At 35.2% G+C, this 24,168-nt stretch overlaps 1 protein-coding gene across 1 annotated transcript in view; it reads right to left on the bottom strand.

Moving 5' to 3' along the window:
• DNAH14 (dynein axonemal heavy chain 14) overlaps nt 1–24,168 on the bottom strand; it is a 238,523-nt gene that overhangs the window by 13,385 nt on the left and 200,970 nt on the right. The window contains exons 71-84 of the mRNA XM_070957448.1: nt 23,744–23,974; nt 21,438–21,559; nt 18,818–19,062; nt 16,484–16,902; nt 16,189–16,384; nt 13,703–13,912; nt 12,349–12,449; nt 11,799–11,955; nt 8,715–8,925; nt 7,442–7,544; nt 6,457–6,684; nt 4,074–4,271; nt 2,012–2,205; nt 642–823 (exon numbers count right to left, since the gene is read on the bottom strand). Of these exons, the coding sequence (XP_070813549.1) occupies nt 642–823; nt 2,012–2,205; nt 4,074–4,271; nt 6,457–6,684; nt 7,442–7,544; nt 8,715–8,925; nt 11,799–11,955; nt 12,349–12,449; nt 13,703–13,912; nt 16,189–16,384; nt 16,484–16,902; nt 18,818–19,062; nt 21,438–21,559; nt 23,744–23,974 (2,797 nt within the window). The remainder of the gene's footprint in view (nt 1–641; nt 824–2,011; nt 2,206–4,073; nt 4,272–6,456; nt 6,685–7,441; nt 7,545–8,714; nt 8,926–11,798; nt 11,956–12,348; nt 12,450–13,702; nt 13,913–16,188; nt 16,385–16,483; nt 16,903–18,817; nt 19,063–21,437; nt 21,560–23,743; nt 23,975–24,168) is intronic.

Here is a 24,168-nt window from a genome sequence, read left to right as displayed (position 1 = left end):
GGTATCCAGATATAACTGAAGTTAAATCAGGGTATCCAGATCAATCAATTTAGGAAAAGGTGAAAGATGCTGGACGTTGTAGATCAGCAATATACAGAGAATTATAAATTCCCCACTGTATGCATAGTGCTTCACAAATTTTATATTTTAATTACTATTTATTGATACTATTTGTTATTTTATTCCTCATTCTTTCAATAATTGTTAATAGGACACAAATGTGCAAACACACACACATAGACATATTTGTATATTTACCATTAACTGCCTCAAACAAGCTACTGTAGAATGAAGGTCTCTTTATTGAAAGTTGTGAATCTTTACTGAAGGCTGTGAACTACATGCTGCCTAGTGTGGGTATACATCTAACAACCTGCATTGTGGCTGGTCTGCAAAGGAGTTTGAGATCTAGAACCTTCAACAAAGAAGCATTTATTCTTCTAATGGATTGATTTAGGCTAGTAATTATATATAACATGCATGCATGAACACAAAGTGTGTTTCTCGTTCTTTGCATACAAATGTATAACTACTATATATATTATATAATACTATACAAGTGTATATGCACATATAGCATTTTCTCTATATATAAACAAATGATGACATGATATGAAAATTCTATGAAATGAAGTTCTGACCTTCTGTAGCTTTTGCAAGTGCAGCCCAAATTGGTCCAGACATGAAACTTCTCAGGGTTACAATTTCTGTAGACACATATTCGTTGGTAGATGCCCCTTCCATATTCTCTACAGTCATTGGTAGCCTTATTAGAATATCAGATATTATTTCCAGTACTATTTCATCCTGGCCCATTCTATCACTAAGATAATAGGGAGATCAAAAATAGGCTTAAAATTATCTATGGAAAGTAACAAAGTTAATATCCCACTATTTATACAGGTAGTCTTGAACTTGCAATAGTTTGTTTAGTGACCATTCAAAGTTACAATGGCATTGAAAAATGTTACTTGACATTTTTCACACTTATGACATTTGCAGCATCCCCATGAAGATGCTTGACAACTGGTTCACATTTATGACTGTTGCTGTGTCCCAAGGTCATTTGCTTACCTTTTGTGTCTTTCTGACACAGTCATTGGGGAAGCCAGATTCACTTAACAACCAGATTACTAATTTATCAACTGCAGCGATTCACTTAACAACTGTGGCAATGGAGGTTGTAAAATGGGGCAAAACTCACTTAACAAATGTCTCACTTAACATCAGAAATTTTGGGCTCAATTGTGATCGTAAGTCAAGGACTACCTGTATATCACCTTTTCCTCACTGTTTTTACTGTTAAGGAGATGCTGTGTTAGAGCCTTTCTGGATTTGTTTACTTGGTAAATACATGTCACAACACATATCCACAATTTGGATAATGTTAACATTCTGAATGAAGACAACCCAACTGCATTGAATGAAAATACAGTCTTTGATATTTTGATGTACATAATCAAATGCAAACAATCACATTTAACTATTGGACAACATATGGACATTCTGTCTCTCTCCCTTATCTTTCATGCACATATACTTATCTACAAGTAATCTTTAAGGTTTGCATTTAATGGGATCATACCTACAAAATACCTATACTTATTTTGTCCATTCTAGAAAAAGCCATAGGGAGAAAGGAAGCTTTTCATCTTTTGTATAATTCTGCAGCAATCATGAGGTGCTGAAGTAACTGATTCTATCTGTTTTACTCCAATAACATAAATTGTTTTCTCTCCTACCAGCAAGCTTATTTAATGTGGTACTTTCCCATTGCTCTTCGCAGTTGGAAAACAAACATTTATTCCCCACAGTACAGTAGAGAAAAGCAGGTAGTTATCAAGGCCCCAAAAAGTTCAGTGAAAGTTTCTCTATGTCTCTTGACACATACATAGATATATATATTGATACTTTAGGCTTTAAACAACTATTAATTGTTTCAGCTTAGGCTATATTGAAGGAGGAGGAGCAGGAGGGGAAGGAAGAGGAGGAGGAAGTTTCAAATAATAACCTGATAATATCTGTGCTATATGTTGGTTGGGTACTGACAATTGAATTAATAAATAATTCTGCCTGAACTTTTAAATATTGTCTTTCAGCACAACGATGCATTCCAAAAAGTTCCGGAGAATCCACTTCTGGAAGAGATTGTAGATAGGTTCTGCAGTCTTTTAAACTATCTACTTCAGATATTGGTCGATAGACCTGAAAAAAATATTGTTAAATGTTTTATTGTCTCTGGCCATTCAAATACAATATATGCTCAACATATATTTTGCCTACATTATTTTATTAATGCAATCATCTTTCTGCTTCTTCACTTCAAATTAACATTTAAAATTGATCAGATATATTGAAGAATGCAAATCTGCTCAGAGCTAACAAATAAACTCATAATTTATGGTCAGGTATTTTCTGAAAAATGGATTTGCTATTCCATAGTCCTCAGAAGATTTGAATTTTGGAAAATAAAGGATTCTAGAAGAAATAGTAGTTTCTATTATGAGGTTCTTCATCTACATTAACCAGGGTTTTCTAGTTAGCCTTGGCTTAGTCCAAAGGTGGTTTTCCACACAAGTCCCCCTCCCCATTTTTGCTATTTTTCCCTAAATATGAAACATGGGTATAAGCATTCAAAGGAAAAAAATGAAGATCTGAAATAAAATTAGTAGAATGGCTAAAATATGCATCATACATTTTGTAAGTCAAGTATATGTACTGTAGATCTACTTGACAACTCCAAAATCATAGTGAAAACTTCAGAGATCAGAAATCCAAGATTTATATAATACTGTTGCTAGTATTGTATCATTATTTCTAGCAAATACATATATAGAGGAGAGGAAAAAGAAGTCAAGATGGTGGGTGCAATTCTGCAATTGAAGCCTCACTACTTTTTAACTTGTGTGTGATATGTATGATGTCCCTTTAGGGCAGGGCTTCAGTCTTGTGGTTGAGTCTACCATCTTGCCTTTTTCACCCTTCCTGCAGACAGTTTCTTTTAAAGAGCGAATTATGAATGGTAGAAAAGCTGAATTGTCATAGAGTAAGAGGAGATAAAGCATGGGCTTAGAAAGCATGTGTTGCTCACCTATAGTTTTGTTCTACGAATGGCCGTCTTTTCATTCACAGATACGAATTTCTCTTACCTGCCAGACTTTCCCTGAATACTATAGAATTAAGCTGTACATTGGCAATCCTGATGATGCTCATTCAACTCTGCAAATCCTATTGATTTACTATTATTTATGTTTGTTAAAACAGGTGTAAGCCCCTGTGTGAGAGCTTACATGATTTTGGCTCTGTTTGCGTGGGTGTGGGTGTGTGTTAAGTCATAGATGACAATTTAAAGAACAAAGTTACAAAAAAAAACACATAAATTCTCAGCAGAAAAATCTGGTATGGGCTGATGATGAAACCAGCATCACACCATTGCAATGCAAACTCAGTACCTTTTGTACATGTTTATGGAAATTGTTTCTTCCCAATGTCTATTTTTGATTTCCAAAGTCTAGTTTTGATTTGTCCTCTCCCTTCTGGATAGATACTCTATGGATAAATGTGTAGTAGCTAAGGTGCTGGACTAGCAACAAAGAGACTATATGTTCTAGACCTGTTTTAGGCATGAAATTCAGCTGGGTGACTTGAGCCAGTCACTCTCTTAACTCAACTCACCTTATAGGGTTGTGTATGGGGGAATAATAGCAAGTAAATTGAATTAAGAGTGACTGGCTCAAAGCCATCCAGCTGGATTTCATGCATTATACATTGCCTTGACAATAGATGATAGATAGATAGATAGATAGATAGATAGATAGATAGATAGGAAGGAAGGAAGGAAGAAAGAAAGAAAGAAAGAAAGAAAGAAAGAAAGAAAGAAAGAAAGAAAGAAAGAAAGAAAGAAAGAAAGAAAGATGATAGATAAATGCAGGACAAACCAAATAAATAATACAAATAGTTGAAGATTATTTTTATGACTCAAACCATCTCTCCTTCCGAGTAAACCTACTCTGCTCACTCAGTTGTAAATTTGTGATATTAAAACAGCAACATAATGAAAATAGTTCTCATACCTCATCAGCAGTATAAACAAAATCTTCTTGCAATACAGAAGGATTATAAAAATTATCTAAAATGTTAAGCAAGCATCGACGGTCCCAATTATCAGTTACATGGCCTCCATATGTTACTTCTCCAGTCAAATAACACAATGCTGTCCAAGGAATCTTTTCGTGCTTCTCAAGGAGCACTTCCAATATTTTGATAGAAAACTGGAAAAGAAAAGTTATCATTAGAAAATACTTAAAAAAAAATAATCTGGAGTCAAAGTCTGGAATTCAAAGATTCTATAATTAGCTGAATAACACTTTCGATTCATGAGGCTCTTACACACAACTTTAATGGTTGCTCTGAGGAATCATTTTTTAAATGTAGTAATATTTCCAAGCCAATTAATAATTAGAAATGAAAGTGTGATATGTGTAAGAAAATTAAAATGTATTAAAATAAGACTGGATGTTTAGACTTGTTCTTCTGTAAAGAAGAGCAGATAATTAATAGGATATCTGTGAGCATTAGGTAAGAATTCATTAATTAAAAAGAGCCAATATGAATTTATACTGAATTTATATCATGCTAGAGTAACTTGATTTTTTTTTTTATGATAGGAGACTTCTGGGGAAGAAATAATGGACTGAAGACAAAAAAGCAGAGCTGAAAATTATGGCTAAGAACAAGGCATCAAGTAATAAATTGGTTCTTCTGACATTCTCTAGAAAATGAGAGAATGAAAGATTGCCCATCTGGCTGCTCCACATGAGGAGACTGCAAGCAGTGGTGTCCAGAAGGTGAGAGAATCAGGCAATGAGAGAAACTGCCATTATTATTCTAGAACAGAACTTTTAAAAAACACTAATTTTGCAACTCCTTTGCCAACCACTTTTGGAAATTGCCATTAACTGCTTTAAACAAGTTAAATGAAATGACAAGGCTGGAAATACTAGTTGGCATAAGAAAATGAAGCTTTATATTTATAATGCTTAAGAATTCAAAACAAACAGCAAAAAATAAGACAAGGTTTTGGATGTAAAAAGTTTTACATGGATTAAGGGGTGAGTAAACATTAGAATATTTGATTTTGAAAATTAAGACTTTAAAATTGATTTTAAACAATAAGTTCATTCAAGGGGAAGAAAAATTTTAATTTTGGAGACATAATACCATAAGCAACTTATAATAATGGCGTTTGGAGATATTTTGGAGGAATGGCACTTTGAATTAAAATTTGCTGGTATTTGGACTGGAAAAAAGTCCAAATACCACCAAATACCAGAGTTTGCTTGAATTGAGATAAATAACTAATATTATTTTAGGGTACTTTTTTGTACCTTTTCTTTCTTTGTATTTTTCTTTTAAGTGGAGCGGGTGGGAGCAGAAGAAGGCAGCTGGGTGATCTAGTCTAGGCAAGCAAGAAGGAGCAGAGATCAGCGAAGGAAGGTAGTTGAGGCAAAGAGCTGGGCTGCGCCCGCTATGTGAAAGGCAGACAAGCTGGCTGTGCCACGTGGGAGGCAGCTAGGCCGGGATTTGGACTTTGCTCACAGGCTCACCCAGGCAGATCAGGGCCGCTCAGCTGGGCTGTGGGGAGAGCGCCGCATGGGATGCAGCCATGGCGAAAGGCAGGCAAGCTGGTTGGACCACATGGGAGGCAGCTAGGCTGGAATTCAGGCCTTGCTCGCAGGCTCACTCAGGCAGATCAGGGCCGCTGACTCAGCTGGGCCGTGAGGAGATCACTGCGTGGGATGCAGCTGTGCCGGCGAAGGCAGGCAAGCTGGCTAGCCCTCAGAGAACGTTTGGTTGAAGTAAGAAAGGGAGCCAGATAGAGAGCAGCAGCAGTTATGCTGGGTGACAAGGAGTGACTGGGAGGGACAGGGCAGGGTGGGCAGGGCAGGGCCAGCCAGTGGTGGGATTTGCCGGTTCGCCGAACTGCGCAGAATCTTAACAACCAGTTCACCTGAACCATCCCGAACCGGCAGCAGCCCATCACTGGACCTAGGTATGTTTAGGGAGGAGGAGGAGACTAGATATTTGACAGAGAAGATAATCTATATATCAAAAATACCTAGAATGTGATTTCCATATCTAAGGCATTGTGGGGATTATTGATAGCCTGGTAATAATTACTACAACTATTTCTTATAATTCTATATAATTCTCCTAATTACAAAGCTAAAAATAGTAATAAATACTGTTTCCAACCTCACAATTCAAAGTTAAACACAAAGTATATTAAATAAGGCAAAGAAAAGTACATAAATTATAGTGAATTAATGGATATGGGGAAAAACTGAACATAGTAAAAAAGGAGGAAAGCCAATTGAAAGAAGATCCATAGAGACATAGATTCAGCAAAATACATGTTAATTTGCAAATATAATTTTATATAACATTTTCTCTTGCCTCTAAATCTGAAGAATTAAAAGCATATGGAATGTTCCAGCCCAAAACTCCATATTTCTTTCTTTCCTGAATGACAGCATTGAAAAAACATAGGCTAAACAACAATCTTTTCCATGATGGCCCACAGTTGGTCTTATTAAATATAGTTTCTGTTACTACAGCAGTGTCACTAAATCCAAAAGTTTGAAGTAATGTTCCTTTTAATCCTTGTGGAGTTTCTATTACTATCTTGAGGAAATAAACAAACAGATTATGAGTAAAAATTCCGCAGGAAACTTATCAATAAAACAAATAAGCACACAAACAACTTTTATTGACATTGTCTATAATAACAGAATCAGTGGTGGGTTGCCCCCAGTTTGCACCGGTACTATAGAACCAATAGTAAAACCCGTGGGAGGCTCCACCCACCGACCCCGGCATAATCAAAATGCTTCTGCATATGCGAAGAGTGGACATGCACGCTCGTTTCTCTCTCGCGCATGCGTGCGGCCCCGCTGCAAACCGGTAGTAAAGGTAAGTAGAACCCACCCCTGAACAGAATCTTTAAAATCCAGTCATTTTATACCTCCTTCTTCTTATAGTTCAGTGAATTAGGGAGGTGTCTGCCTGAGATGCTTTTGAATGTTGTCTTTTCTGGACTTTAAAAATGCTTCAGCCCCCTTAGCCTTGGCAATAATTCCTTCATATGTTTGACAAGACCACCTTATTTGCTCTCTACATCAAGTTTGCTAAAATCAATTATTTTCCTCCATGTGTATGCAATTTTGGGCCAGCAGAAACACTCAATTTTCTCCCAAAGCAACAGGATTCTGTCAATGTTTGATTATGTACATTATTTGTGTCTACATTTTCATTATAAATTAATTTATTTACCATTGCTCAACTCATATTAGCTTATATTTTATCTCTTGTAAAAAATAATGCTCTCAATTAGTAATTATATAAACTACTGAATAATATCTCAGATTGTTTGAAATCTTACCTTTAGCCCTCTTCTCAGGATAGGTATGGGTAACGATGTATCTGGTGTTGAACTTAACCATAGTCTAAATCCTGGATTTATAGTTGTCTCAGGTAGGATAAAGCTATGGAAGTAATAATTTTATAACAATTTTACTACTTGAAACGTAATACAACATTATAGTGCCCAATCATCAATTCTATTTTACCAAAAAAATGCATAAAAATTAGAAGAAATAATGTTAATCCCATAGATGCTTTTCAAAAGGCAACTGGACTCTCATTGTTTTTTCCTTGAAGACAATTCCCTTTTCATCCAAAACGTTTTTTCAGTTCTGACTGAATGGTAGGGAATGGAAGGATTTATATTCTTTACTTTGCAGTCATCTGGTCATTAGCACTCTGACAGTTGGTCTTTGATGCCACTTGCGGGTTTATCTGTATGCTCAGTGTCACCTGAATTAGAATGCAAGTGTGTATGGAACCTTCTTGGAACTGCTGAAGTTTCAGGAAGGTTCAATATCTATTTGCATCCTGATTCAGGTGACCCTGAGGATACAGATAAACACTCAAGTGGCCCCAGCAACTGAGCTTCAGAGTGCTAGTGACCAGATGATTGCAAAGAAAAGAATATGAATCCGTCCATTCCCACCATTCAGTCAGAACTGAAGAAGCTTCTTTGATGAGAAGTGAAACATCTTCAAGGAAAAAACAAAGAAAGTCCAGTTGCCTTCTGAAAAGCACCTTTGGGACAATCATGGCCTGGATGACTGAGAATCTCTATAGACAAATAATGTTAATGTTAATACTGCCTACCTTAGGCGTAGATATTTAATTATCTCTTTATAAGTTATTATTTAAGGATATAAAGAGATTTTGCCAGAGATTCTGCTGGGTACAGATGTAGCAGGATAGAAAATAGCAGCAGGAAGCGGAATTACCTATAACATACAATGTAAGGACTGTAATTATGATTACATTGGATAGACAGATAAGTGGCAAACTGTTTCCATGAACACTAACCAAACAAGACAACAAAACCTAACCTTGCCAGGACAGGCTCAATCACGGTTTCAACTGGGAAGCCACATTCCGATCAAGACTAGTAGGCCAGTCAGTATATTCCACTCTTTCACACAACAATGATTTTACTTAGTCTGATAATGAAACATCTCCAGGAAAACAACCAAGCTCAGAGACAAAACAATGAAAAACTGAACAGAACTAAAGCCTACTCTGGTTCCTTACCAACAGAGAATAAATCATGTATAGAAATAAATTTAAAAAGTGCTTACGAATCAACAATTTTGCATAATCTTGGCATAAATGAAGTTGCGAGATGGCAATTCTGAAGGAATGCCCACTGTTCGACCAGTATTTGTGCTTTATATATCAATTCCTCTGCTTTGCTGCCTTGGCCACGTCCCAGAGATAGCATTTGCACATTTTGTGTACTTTTTTTTATTTCTTGGGCAAAGCGCAAGACAACTGCCATAATGTCTATCCCTATACAACATATAAAAGAATACCTTTTATTATTTCATTTATTATTATATATATATAAACTTATATACATATATATATAGTAACAGAATGAGAAAACCTGTCCCCGAGCAAAAGAATATTGGGCTAGAATTCAAAAATGGATTTTAGAAATCATAGGATGTAGGATAGAATTGAACCCGGAAATGTTTTTACTAGGCATGAAACCAGAGAACTTAAACAAATCTAACTGGTATCTCGCTCTCCACATCATCATTGCAGCCAGGATCTCGTTTGCGCAAGAATGGAAATCCAAAAATACACCATCGGAGGCTACGTTAACTGCAAAGATCTTGGACTGTGCAGAAGCAGACAAGCTTACTGGACTTTTGCGAGATAGACAAGAATCGAGGTTATATAGGAGCTGGGACAGGTGGTATGCTTGGCTGCAAAAAAAGAAATCTTAAGAAGAATGGAAATATTAACCTTAGGGTGAACGTGGTAAATATTTACAGGAGCATTGCATAGCAATTGAGAATCTTTTTCTTCTGGATAAACTTTTCTTTCTTTTGATGAGTTGGTTTAATGGAGGTTTGTACTAACTCTAGGCAAAAATTGATACTTTAAAACTCTATATGTATTATATTACTCTCTACAATTCTATCCATATTGCTATGTTTTTTTCTGTAATTTTTAATAATTTTTAATAAAAAATTAAAAAAAAAGGAATGGGGGAGGGGGTGAATGTAAGATGATCACTGTGACATTTGAAGCTACAGGTTAGGAAACCAGCCTACCTTTTTTTCTGTGTATTATAGAAAAGATTAAGTAGCAAGCTATATCTAAAGGGAATTTTATTTATTTATTTAGCAAATGTATATAGCCATCCCTCTCACAAAATGTGATTCTGGTGGCATTCAAGCACAGTAACATGTAAAACAGTTTAACAATTTTGAAACATTGAAACATGAATAAAAATGAAAATATAAATAAACCAAGATTGCAGGAGATAGCAATTATCTAACATTCTACAACCACATTTCAAGCTCCCATGAGATCCTTATAATCATCGGAAAAAAACATGTTTCGGGCCTTTGGGAAGGCTAACAGGAATGGGCCTAACCTAACCTAAGGTGAAATGATGTTCCAGAAAATGGGAGCCACAGTAGAAAAGGCTTGTTTTCTGGATCCCAAGAGATTAAATTCTCTAGCAGACAGGACCCAGAATATACAGTTTCTAATAGATCTGGTGGGACAGGTAAATGTAATCCAGTAAAAAGGCAGTTGTTCAAATAATCTAGGAATAGAGCAGTCAGTCAGTGCAATATGGCTAAAAGCACTGCCTGATTATTTGGCTGCATTGACTTGAAAACTTACGTCCTTTCTGTAATGTTGGATGAATATAAAAAGTTGGCATCAAGTGAATCCAAGGAACACCTAATGGAGGTATTCGCAAAGGAAAGCTAAAGAGATTGTTAATCAGTAATTGGAATGTGAATGTGAATGGCATACCTAGGAAAGAACTATCTAGGCCCATGATAGCAAACTTATGGAATGTGTGCCACAGCTGGCACGCTGAGCCCTCTCTGTGGGCACGCGAGCCATCGCCCAGCTCAGCTCCACTGTGCATGTGTGCGCACACCTCCTGGCAGCCAGCTGATTTTTGGGATGTGCAGGGGGCGGGGTGCATGTGGGAGATGTGCAGGTGCATAGGGGTCACGGGGTCACATTTCGGGCCTCCGGAGGACCTCCGGAGCCCAGAGGAGGCTGTTTTTGCCCTCCGGGAGGCTTGGAAAAAACCTCCAGAACCTGGGGAGGGTGAAAGACAGGCCTTCCGGAAGTTCTGGAAGTCTGGAAACAGGCCCATTTCTGGCCCCCGGAAGGCCTTCGGAGCCCGGGGAGCCCATTTTTGCCCTCCTGGAGGCTTGAGGAAAGCGTCCAGAGCCTGGGAAGGCAAAAATGCCCCCACCCCCCCACTGTGGTGCAGGTTGCTAAAATTTTTGAATCCCACACCTCACGCACATGCATGGGGGGGGACGGGGGTTGAGCATGCGCAGGGGAGCGTGGGGGGTGCCATGCGCACATGCGGGGGGCATTGCATTATGGGTGCCAGCATGCGCATGGACTGTTACGCACACACACACATGCACTTTTGGCACACAAAGAGAAAAAGGTTAGCCATCACTGATCTAGGCTATTTGTGGACAAGTTGTATAACTTCTCTGCAATGTACTCAGAACAGATTGACTATACTTGTCTATTATTTATTTATTTAATTCTTTAGCATAATTTCTCTGCTGCCCCAGTCATAAAACTCTGTGCAATTTACACATATAAAACATTATAAAACAACAACAATAACAACAAAAGAACAAATGAAAGAACATATGATGAAGTGGGCTAAAATAATGGTTGTAATATACAGATGGAACAATGGAGCCTGGATAAATTGTCCAGAAACTATAAAGGCACTTCAAGTTTATGTTGGAAATGTGAAAAAAATGAAGGGATATTTGATATTTAGTGGATTTGGTGGAAAATTCTAAATTCAAACACACATATTGATCTGTTTAATATACAATTGAGACCTAACCTAATCTCTGAAGGGATGACATTATACAAAGGTGGGCACTATGGAGGGATGACTCTCCTACAGGGCCCCAGCAACAGATATTCATTGGCCAATGGTACCCACAGTATTCCTCTCCTGCTGGATTGGATAAGACGGGTGGAAGCAATCAGAATGTGCTGATCTTGTTAGTAATAAGTAGTCTTAGTTCGATGATAAATGTATTATTTGCATTTATATACTGTAAATAAAGAATAATTTACAAACTAATACATATATACACATATGCTGTACACAGAGGAACACATATACTCCATAAAATGCTCACCATGAGTATGGATGAGAATTAGTGGAGTTGTAGAATCAGATTCTTCATACATTCCTTTTAAATTAATTCCTCCATTCTGAAAATATCTAGTTCCTAATTTCTCAGTTACAAATATTTGTACTGCACGGTTTAACATTTCTGAACGGAGAACTTTTATCTAGAAAAAATAAAATTGACAATGATAACATCTTGTTTTACACAAAGTGTTGTGATATTTAGTTCTGGGTCTTGCTTAGCAGATCAACACAAATACATAATTTTTGCCCCTCCCTTAGCCCTCTTTCCAAACATGAAAACAACTGGCAAAAAATTGGAAAAGTTCATCCTTTCCCACACTTGAGATGTCAAAATCATGCCCTCACAGTCCTCAGAAATAGCAGGAGGTGACAATCTAATTCAAGCAAAAATGTTTGTCCCTCCCAATACAATACAGTTTCTGAATTTTGTATGCCAAGATCATTAACTGTCAGATATCTTTCAAATCAGCTAGAAGCATGCTTCTTCTAGATGCCAAAAAATAGTTTAAACCAGTAATATTTTCACTACTTGCCAATATAAGTCTTTCAAATGGAGAAAGCTTCTCCCAAGGAAAAATTACAGATATACTCTCCTCCTTCTCATCACTTTCTCTTGCTAGCTGTGATTCTGAATCTGTTAACAGATTAAAGTAATTATTAAATAATTACTGAAATGTTGAACTGTTTAACAATTATACCATATAAACATTGTAACAAATTGGTACTTTCTTCAGTATTATAAACTTTGTTTAAAGTAATGTAATTAAATTTCCCAAGCTTATTGTCTTGATCAAACAAGATGTCCTTTACTAAAATTCTTTTCATGACTTTTAAATGGGCAAAATCATATTTTATAGAAAATAATCATAATATAAGGAACAAAAAGGCCACAATATGTGCAAAAATATATCAGGAAAAAGCATATAATGTGGAATATTTACTATACATGTTTATAAGTTCTGTAATTATCTCATTTTACTATGAGTTACTGCAAGACAAATCAAACAATTGTTGAATAAACTTTTACATTTAACCATTCTCCTCCTACTCATTGGTCAGCAAATCATTGTTTCACATTAATAGGCAAATTCTATGGAGAATGTGATTTATTTTATGTGGGAAAGTATACTGCCCTGTAGCAATTCAACTGACCTCTCGCCTTCAAAGGATCAGACAATATGACTAACATTGACTAATGTTTTAAAGTGACTTCAAGTTCTTCACCCTCCTTGATTTCAGTAATCTAAATATTTTAACTTTTTGAATTATTTTATTGCAAATTGTTTTTTTATACCGTTGTATTTAGGGACATGCTTATTTTTTTAAAAACAAAAACATTATTTAAATGTAATTATTTATTTAAAATATGCATGATGTCCAGGGTTCATTAAAGAGGGAGTTGAAATGCTAATTTGAATATAAGAGTTAGGGGAAAGGATGGTAGACTGCTAATATAGATTATTTGCAGAAGAAGTATTTGAATATTTATATCTTGATAAAATGCACTATAAAATATTGAGTTTCATTTGTATGGAATTACTATGGGCCGCATATAGAACATGTTATTAGTTTACTCTTAGGACATCAACAATCTAGACTTGGTTAGTGCCATATGGAAGGCATGTTAGTATGTCTATTACAGTTACATAAAGTACATAAAATGCACAAAGCATACAACTTGCTGACTTTTGCACAGTTATACATTTTCCATCTACATTTAGATACGCAATTTAATTAATTTATTTCTAACATCTAGTTAGAAAAAACAATCAGCACAAATCCTCTTCCAAGTGGTTTTGGAAGAGGTAAGGGATGTACAGATACTTCAAAATTGCATTTTCTTGAGATTGTATAAGCCCAGGAAAATCATTATATTTTAGCAATTACCTTGCTTTGGTGATAATGGTCTATAACATGTACTAATCAAATCATACACATTCTCACTATCTAGAAAATCTTTCCACTGTTGAGGATATGTTGACAGAGAACTGCACAATAGGCTGAATGCTGGTATTTGAGTAGTCATGTACTGACATTCTTTCCACATCATTTCACTTATCCAGTGGAATGGAGCAGTTTTGTTAAATACACATGAACCTAATAAAATAATATGAAACATTTAATTAGGACAGATGTAAGTATTCTGATTTTCATTCAATACATAAATTATAACCAAATTATTAATTTTGGCTGTAATATGTCCATGTTGTCATGATCATCCTGACTAGGGGATTGAAAAGCCAATCTGAGAGGCAGTCAGTTGACCAATCACAATCCTAGAAGTTGTGACTAAAAATAATATACAGTATGTGCAGAAACTGCCATCAGTTTCAGAACTGCCCTAAAGGGGACTTTACACAGAAGATATTTAGAAAAGAATTTATCTTTAGACATAACATATTCAAAATGCCCAGTTTTTCCTTTCCTTTCCTCTTCTTAACCATCCTGTGGAATAAAGCTGTATCCTGTGGTAGCACCTAAACTTGGTTTAATCAAGTTTGCTGTGAGTGAATATTTCTTTCACATTTTAACTGATAGCTTGGGTAATGCCCCCTAAATTTAACAAAAGGCTAACACAACCCTCCTCTAGCACATCAGTTACATATTGAACAAAGAGGAATTTTGTTCTGCCTAGACATGCATTTGATTGCTTTATAGTGATATAAAGTTTTCCTAATTTCTTCAATAATATATATTGTTTTAATATGTGAAACTTTATTTTTAAAGATATATTATGCTTATACAGTACTTTGTAGTGTGTTCTTCATGCACAATTGAGTTATATCAAGATAACCCAGAAAAAGGGATGCTAACTGTGACAATAGCAGACAATGTTGCATATATTTACTAAGGCCAAAAGCTAAAAAGTTCAGCAAAGCAATTTTGCTCATGAATTCAAGATGCCAATCTCTATAAAATCCTACAAAGGATGACTATTACGAGGCGTAATTATTCTAGTCTATTCTATTGGATCAAAAAAACTTCAGAACTGTAGATGGTTTTGGCACCATAATTTAAAGAATCAAAGAAACTGGAATTAGTTCAGCAAAAGACAACAAAGTGGACAAGGAGATTAGAAACTAAGTCCTATGAAGAATGACTCTAAGAGTTGCATATCTTTAGTCTTAGAAGAGATTATTGAGATAGGATATGATAACACTCCTCAAATATCAGAAAGGATGTCACAGGGAAAAAGATCAAGATAGTTTTTCTCTGATTCCAAAAGAAAGAACCTGGAATAATGGATTTAAGTTATTGGAAGACAGATTTAAGTTATTGGATTTAAGTTATTGGAAGACAGAATATTAAAAAAATATTAGAAAAAACTTCCTAAAAATAAGAACAATCCTACATCAGAACAATTTATCAAGAGAATCATTTTCCCTCTACCCTTCATCAATGTGTTCAAGTAAAGATTAGATACTCACCTGTCTGATATGCTTCAGTTAAGTGCCCAGAATTGTCAAATAGGAAAATATAATTTGGATTCTAGCACTCAATAGGTGCTTGGTGAATCTTGAAAGACCGTGTGGCTTTCTAAAGCTACGATTCTATGATTCTAATACAGAAGAAATCAAATATCTACTTGGGAATAGATAGCAGGTACTTCTGCTGTCTCCACTGTTAAAATAGATAAGAAAATAATAAAGCAACTGAAGGAAAACAACAAAATTAAAAGCCAAGAGAAAAGGAATGTATACAAGTCCCTGTTGTCTGGTGGCATGGGTTTGACCAGAAAAGCTAAATACATCTGCTTACGCTTTGGAAGAAACATCTGTAGGAATAGATATCTGATCTGAGAAATGTCAGGAAAAGAGAGGAAAAAAATAAAAGTTTGTTATTCATTTAATTGTTCCTTTTTCTCTTATCTTAAGTCATGTGAGGTACCGGTAGTTCTCAACTTACAATCTTTCATTTAGTGACTCTTCGAATTTATAACAGCACTGAAAAAAGTGACTTATGATTATTTTTCAGACTTATAAAACACACACATATGCACACATACATATATAGATACACAAACCCTTACATTTAGAAAATTATACTATTAATCAATGCCCATTACATTAGAAAATATATATAAAGCTTTGGGAAATTTTTGATTAATTTTTCTCAGTATTCACGTTTCTTATTTTGACAATTTTCAACCCAGTTCACAAAAATTTCAGGGACAGCATTATAAAATCTAAAAGTAATTGCTTAGCTCAAATGAAATATGGTATATTGATTACTTATAGTTTTCTATGGCCAATTCTTATTATAATTTTACATGTATGTTACATATTTACTCAAGGATGATGAAATCCATTCCTGAGAGCACATTATTATCTTTATACATTTCTTTACTGAAAATATGAATATTTTTTGTTTACCAGTACAGTCAGAGATTGATGGTTGTTTAATGTTTGCTATCATGCTAGAGTACAGGAAGAAATTCCACTCATTCTCTGATATAAATCCAAGCTTATTTGTGAACACATTTTCACCACAATTATTTTTCATGATTGCTGTGCACAGTAGGAAAGCAAAGCATAGCTTATTTTTATTGAACAAAGCTGAAGAAACTGTCTGCAAAATAAAAAAACACATTAACATTGCCACATTTGGCAAATACATATGCAAATCCTATTAGCTGAAAATAATTTATGTATTATAATATTTAAGTACCTCGTAGACATGATATGTTAGTGTCTCAATTATGTCATTAATATGTATTTTGAACTGATCTATCTCAGTTTCACTTTCCGTTAATGTTTCTTCGCTTTGTACCTTATATTCACTTATTTTTGTACTTGAAAGAGCATCACTGAGAGAAATGTCACTTTTCTGCACAATATCTATAGAGTCTACAAAGATCTTATGAAACCAATTCAGTGAAAACTGATAGACATGGTTGATGTGTATAAGATCTGATATTACAAAATAGAGCACAGCACCACGAGTTGCTATAGGAATATACGCTTTACGCAATCCTTCTATGGTGATTTCTGTTGCTGCTGAATCTGCTACACGCTGAAAAATCTCTGACGAAGTAATCTTTGTTCGCTGCAAATTTTCAATGAGATCTTGGTCATCTAAAAGGTGCCCTGTAAAAAAGTGTAATTGAATTATATAATAGAATAAATTAAATAATTATATTTTTTAAATTAAATATTTACTTTACAAACCAGAAAGCAGTATAAAAAGGGAGCCTTATTAGCAAAGTTATGAAACTAGTAAAAGATAGTTTTATGTGACATTACTAGAACTATGTATCTATTTGGATCTGAAAAGCTCCTGGGGGAAAAAGGAAATCTTGCTGCAGTTGTTGGAACCATTTTTAAAAGGCTGCATCTTTTCCTGGCCTCACATTGTAGCTGCCTGGTACCAGAGAAACACATATTTTTACTTATGGAAATGCCTGTTGTTCGGGTTCTTGTAAATAAAAATTGCCAGGGGAATACACTGGGACTACGACAGTACTGGGTTTCACTTATCTTCACTACCGGTTCGGAACTATGAGTGTGTGCATGTGCTCGCTCACTCGCTTCGCTTGCAGTGCTTCTGCGCATGTGCAGAACCATCTGTGCATGCGCAGTGTCCGTGACGACATCCAAGTGGATTGGCGAAGCCCCCGCCACCACCACTACTGGTTCACCTGAACCGGGGCAAACCGGTAGAAACCCACCACTGCACTGCAACAAACAAGTATTATTTGGAGTTCCAAGGAAAATATGAACAGTGTCAGAACTGCAAATTTCATTTCATGTTTGGAAGATGAATATAATATAAGTGATATATAAAGGGACAGCCTCAAGTGTAAGATAATGAGAACTATCCCTGTGAACTGCATATTTTTAAATATAAGATTCCAGTTCATTCTGTGTGTTTATTTTTATCTAAGTATACTGGTTATACTGGATCAAGGCAGTGGTGGGATTCAAGTAATTTAACAACTGGTTCTCTGCCCTAATTATTTCTTCCAACAACCAGTTTGCCAAACTGCTCAGAAAGTTAACAACCGGTTCTCCGAAATGGTGCGAACTGGCTGAATCCCACCACTAGATCAAGGTATATAATAAATTCATACCATCTTCTTGGACCATATTTTCAGACTTCCATGATTGTGTTAGTATAGCCATATAATAAAGTAGAATTAGTTCTCTTGGTGATGTTTTCTTTCTTGTCTACCTGGGAAGATTGACATCAGTCTGAAAGTACAGATCCTTTGTCATCTCCTTTACAGTCCAAGAAGTTAGAAAGGATCTCTTCTGAACCTATTTCTTTACCCACCTCCTTGCTGTGGGCTATGTCCTTCCTTATATGACTGTACTCTAAGCAGCAACACTTTGCCCTGTCTCTCAAGGTCTTTCCCACATACCATTACATGTGGTCATGTCACACCAGCCGCTCATGTGCCCTGTTGCATCCTCCCACACCCTGCAGTAGCCATCTTAAGACATGCCATGGTCATGTAATGCCAGCCCCTTGTGCTGGTTATTTATTTATTTATTCAATTTCTATGCTGCTCATCTCATTGATACAGCAACTACAGTGAGACTCACTTAATGATGGCAATCAGGAGTTCAGGTTTGCCACCCCTAAATGATGTAGTTACATGACATCATGCTTTACAACTGCATTGCTTAGCCATGGAAATTCCAGTCCCACTTATCAATGTTAACTGATTATTATTTATATAACAGAAAGCATAGAGAGTTAAAGGAAGGCATTTGGAAATAATCATAATATTGCAATGAAAATTACTGTAAGAAGGTGTCCTTCAATTATAATTAGTATGATGCAGAATTATGTTAATATTAGCTGAAGAACATGTGAGTTGGGAAGTATTAGCTTTTATGCTACTACTATCCAAATGAAGATTATAAGCATTTGTACACAGATAATGAAACATTATTTTCAAAAAAATGAAGTTTTTGGCCTTTGAATTCTATTTAATAACATTTTATACTTTCTGCAAAATGATATAGAATATATAAAATTTTTTGAAGTTTTATTTACCACTTGTTCTTTGCAAAAGTTGAAGTGATCTTTGTTCATATTCATGTAGTGCTACCAGATCAATTGATATACTTTCCATCAAGTTGCAGTACTGTTTTTCAAGTTCAGGTTTTTCCTTATTTACAACCGCAGATAAAAGCTGATTTTGCAAACCATGGAATGTTAAAGTGAAGTTTATCATTGTAACAATATTGCATGTTGCTGGCAAAAAATGAGGATTGGGTTTCTGTGTTGTCAGATATAATCTGAAATAATCACAAATATTTATAAAGCTTTTTCATACAGAAAAGCAATCTATGTCATAATCTTTAATTATAACTCATATCCATTAGGAAAAAAATCCTCTGCACAGATCTAATAAGTAAATATTACTTTTTTATATGTTACATGATTTCAGATTTTGTAATATCATAAAATATTACAATATTATATTTTTTATATTAAAAAGAACATCTAGTATCATCCAACATGATGATGGAGCCAAGGTGGTGCAGTGTTAGAGTGCAATACTGCAGGCTATTTCAGCTGACTGCTAGCTGCAGTTCGGCAGTTCAAATCTCACTGGCTCAAGGTTGACTCAGCCTTCCATCCTTCTGAGGTGGGTAAAATGAGAACCCAGATTGTTGGGGGCCATATGCTGACTCTGTAAATCAATTAGAGAGGGCTGTAAAAGCACTATGAAGCAGTATATAAGTCTAAGTGCTATTGCTATTGCTAACATCCTGAATATTTTTTTTCTAGAGCCAAATTTTTATTTATTTTCTTACTTGCATTTAATCTAAAATGCTAGTCTATTAAGACCTTAATGACATAAAACAGGCTATCTAATATAAGGGAATACCAGTATAACACTGTCTGGTTGTTAAGATTTGCATCTTTGGAAGCTTGTTCCACCCCCCACTTTCAGAGGAGCTTTTCCAGCATATGGAAGCTTATTATTTATATAATAATATGGCTTGGCTTTTGCTTGACCTGCATTTTAAAAATCTGTAAAATTGTATTATGTTTTCAGGGCCTCTTTTTCTCTAATTTTTCTTTTTCCTTTTTAAATTTTGAGTAGAACAACTGGACGTTTCAACTGTAGTGACTCAATAAGGAATCACTAAGGAATATAAGAAATGTTCATGAACAGGGTGGTTTGAATGTATAGAACGGAAAGACTGTGACTAAGTCTACAGAAGTCTAAATTAAAATATCTCTAATATAAATTTATATAATAATAATAGTATTTTAGGAACTTCTAACAAGGTAAAAAGAATGATCTAACATTATTTTTTCTTACATTGCATCTGCAATCTGCTTTTTTCTAAGTCATAGCAATTATTTTGCACGTTCTTGGATGGAATAATTAGGCTGTGTTGTGAATAATACATTTTCAGGCACTTTCCTACTTGGTTTCTTCTTTTTATTCTGTACTATTGTATGTCTCAGTCTCCTCGTGTTTAGTTTCTAGTCCCATGATCATTCTCCCTCACTAATTAATTATTGACCAATTAGATATCCATATGCCCTATTATAAAACAACACAGGATTAAAACATATACTTTTGAGAATATGGCATGTGGAAGTAGTTTCCACTCTTTCTCTAACTTCTTCTCTATTGTCTGGAAGAATAGAGTTGACTAATGAATTGTGGGGTGCAAAGAAAGGGCAGATTTCTTTTCCACCCTGCTATTTTTGGACATCTATAAATCCTCTAAGCTTTCAATTTTATAGGACAAAAAGAACACAGACATATGATAAACATATGTCTTGCCTTAAGTTTAATTGTTAAGAAAAATACTCCTTTTGTATTTTTATATTATTCAATATAAAAGGGAAAGGTAAGCACTAGGGCCAAATATTCCAGGTAAATATGCTCAGATGATTTAATGATCTTCATCAACTGATACTTAGTTCTAACGCAACAGTATGAATCTCACTAGAGAAATAATATATGAGTGGCCACTGTGGTAGCTATTAAGATACCTGAAGAGAAAAGTGTTTTGGAATGTACAGGAGTGCTCACATAGTATCTACTGTTAACCCCTTAAAATAGCTGCATCTTTTCCCAGATTCATTTTCTTCTGTAATATAATCACATAAATAATAATAAAATGCATAATCATTAGGTATAAAGAATTACTGATCGATACTGATTGATACTATACATGCATACACATAAACTTTTCTGCTGGAATCCAAGATGCTAGATAGTTTTAGTAGCTCTGTTGCTTGTGAACTGCACTGGATTTAATAGTGCATAACTTATTATGGCTTTCTGTGCTGCACATGGTTTTATATACTTTGATACTGTTTTTAAAATAATTTTAATCTAGCAATAGACAATTTCCAAATAACAACATTCAGCAATTCAGTAGTAAAATCTGGTCATGGCATTTCTGGTTATAACAGTGCAAATATTAGTACAGTAATATAGTTTTGACCTAGTGGCCATTATATTCCCTTATTGGGAATTTGCTTGCAAATAATCCACATGAATAAATTCTAACAAATGTTTAAATATATCCCATGACTTGGGAATATTTAGAAGCCTTTTTCTGTCTTTCAAAGTACAAATTCTTGTTAGGTTGAACATAAAGTGTAGGCTTAAAATTATTCAATTTATACAAGCAATTACCGAAAGTCTGAATTGTACTGAATTTCAGAATCTGCTATTCTAATGAATTCTTGTCCTCCTTTTTTGTAGATCTCCTTGCTTAAGATTGATTTTATATTTGAATCCAATGTTTCAGGAAAATCCTAAAAAAACCAAGAGTACAGTCAATATTATGTACAGTAAGTAACTTTCCTGTTCTTTGAAAAAGGCACTTCCTATAGTAATTAAGATACTCTATACTTTGCTCTTTTTTGATGAGGAATTGCTTCCAGTGCGGAACACTAATGTATTGTTTAATGTATTGTTACAGCTTAACAATACACAAAACATTATAAATTGATCACAATATAAGAGGCATGAATGAACAAGAATTCATATTTTATTTCTCACTTTGTCTTTCTCATGCAATTCTTCAATGATGTCTATATGCATGTCAGTATATCTTCAAATCAGCCTCCTTAGCTTTTGCCAGGTACATAGAACATGTGGATTTTTGGCAACATTTTCAAACATGAGGACGAGAGTGACTTGCCTAAAATCACCCTGCTGGGTTTTTGTACCTAAGGAGGACTAGAACTTGAAAATAAAAGTTGAAAACAGGACCAGAACCAGGGGTGAAATGCTCCCAGTTTGGACTGATCCGGTAGCAATGGTGGTGGGTGGTTCGGAGAACCAGTAGCAAAAATCCCTGCATCCCCCCATGCCCAGCTGAGCTGTGCAATCATCAGAGGCTTTTTACTTTTATTTTTAAAAGCATTTTTTCTACAACCTCTTCAGCCAAAAAATGCTTTTAAAAGTAAAAAAAAAAAAAAGCCTCCGATGATTGCGCGGCTCAGCTGGGATCGTCAGAGGCTTTTAAAAGCATTTTTTTCTACAACCTCTTCAGCCACGCCCACCCAGTCACATTACCCCACCCACCAAGCCATGCCCACAGAACCGGTAGTAACAAATTTTACATTTCACCATGACCAGAAATAAAATCCAATTCCCCATTTCCAGTCTAACCTCTTAACCATTAGCCAGATTGGCTCTCAATGCCTTTAGCAGAAAACTAGAAATGTTTTTATTGTTCAACTATTGCATTGATAGGGAAATGATGTCAATGATAAATTAATTTTCTGATTTGATAACTTGTCTTGTATTATTAGAACTGGAGTGTTTTATTTGATTGTCCAAATAATAACTAAAAGATATCAGTTGGCTGGCTTTCACCTAAAGCTACATTATATAGAACCATAAAATTAATGTCTAATACGAGGAGAAGAAGAAGCAAGACTGTCCATACCACATCATAGCAAAAAGCTAGATGTTGTCTCTCCTAACCATCCTGTTTGAAATGAGTGTTCTGAAATCCAAGATTAAAAAAAAACACAAAAACAAGACTTTTCCTCTCAGAGCAATCTGGAGCTGGGCCATGCATGCTTAGGCTTTGCCAGGCCTGTGTGATTCACCTCCACTTACTGAACTACCAAAGCATTTCCCCACTAAGCTGCAGGTTCAAACTGAGTGGGCGAGTGGGGGGGGTCATAGGTTACACCCCCCCTTTCGTTCATGAGAATCTTATTATTCATAAATTAAGCTAAGAATGTTTTTTAAACTTCCCTCTTTCTGCGCCTTCTCGGAAATGCAAAATGATGAGTCACTTAAAACTTTATGCAATATAAAAGGAGAGATGGCATGGCTTTGTGATGAGACAGAAATTAAATACCCAAATTCAACCTACTTTGCAAGAAAACTGCTGTTACTGTTCCCATCTTCATATTTAGCTAAATGTGGCTTTAGTGCTGCAAATGATTTGCTACTGAAGAAAAGAAATCAATTGAATATCACTGAACAAGGAGACTTGAGAATGAAGCTGACTAAATTGGAGTCTAATATAAAATCTCTCTGCATCAAGCTCAAGTATCTCATTAATTTAAGTAGACTAAAGCTGCAATCCTACATCATTTGCCCGGGAGTAAGCCACATTGAAGACAATGGTACTTACTTCTGAGTAGACATGCATAGGATTGTGTTGTAAATATGATCTTGAGGTGAGCTCAAATTATATTTTGAATTTGTTAGGTACCTTTATTTTAATATGTATATTTATTTATTAATTTATTTATTGGTTTGATTTATATGCTGCCCTTCTCCGGAAACTCAGGGCGGCTTACAATGTGTTAAGCAATAGCCTTCATATATCAGGATTTTAGAGATGCTTAGGTGGGGCATGCCCAAAAAAAGGTTGGGAACCACTGGTGTAAGTGCTCATCTTTTAAACTGATTGCATTATATTTTTCTTCATTTGTATGTTGGATGGGCTGTCTGTGTTGAACTCGAATTACCTGCAAAAGGACTGAGTCACCAAACTGCAAAGAATATTCAATTGTTCTTAAGTAATTGGCATCTGTAGCACTGATTTGTTTCAATTTGCTGCCTTCCATTTGACATATCCATTTGTAAGCTTGTCTTTCTGGATCAATTAGTAAAGGCCACCGTTGTCCATGTTTAACAAGTATTGCATTTTCTGTAGAGTATTGATCATGTGGCAAACCTGCATTTTGCCATCTGCGGACCTATAAAATGATTTTATAGATTTATTATCTTGGCTATAATATTCCCTCCCCCCATGCACTAATTATAGTAATAATGAACAATCCTGTAAATCATGAAGTATATTTTCTCAAAGAAATTCTAATAAATAATACAACTATTTATTAATTATTTTAACTGATAGAAAGTGTAATCTGAGAAAGAAATGTTAAATTTG

Source organism: Pituophis catenifer, unplaced genomic scaffold, assembly GCF_029215685.1.
Source record: "Pituophis catenifer annectens isolate HBS135680 unplaced genomic scaffold, rPitCat1.0.hap2 SCAF_1, whole genome shotgun sequence".
Lineage (NCBI taxonomy): Eukaryota > Metazoa > Chordata > Lepidosauria > Squamata > Colubridae > Pituophis > Pituophis catenifer.
This window is presented reverse-complemented; position numbering and strand designations above follow the sequence as displayed.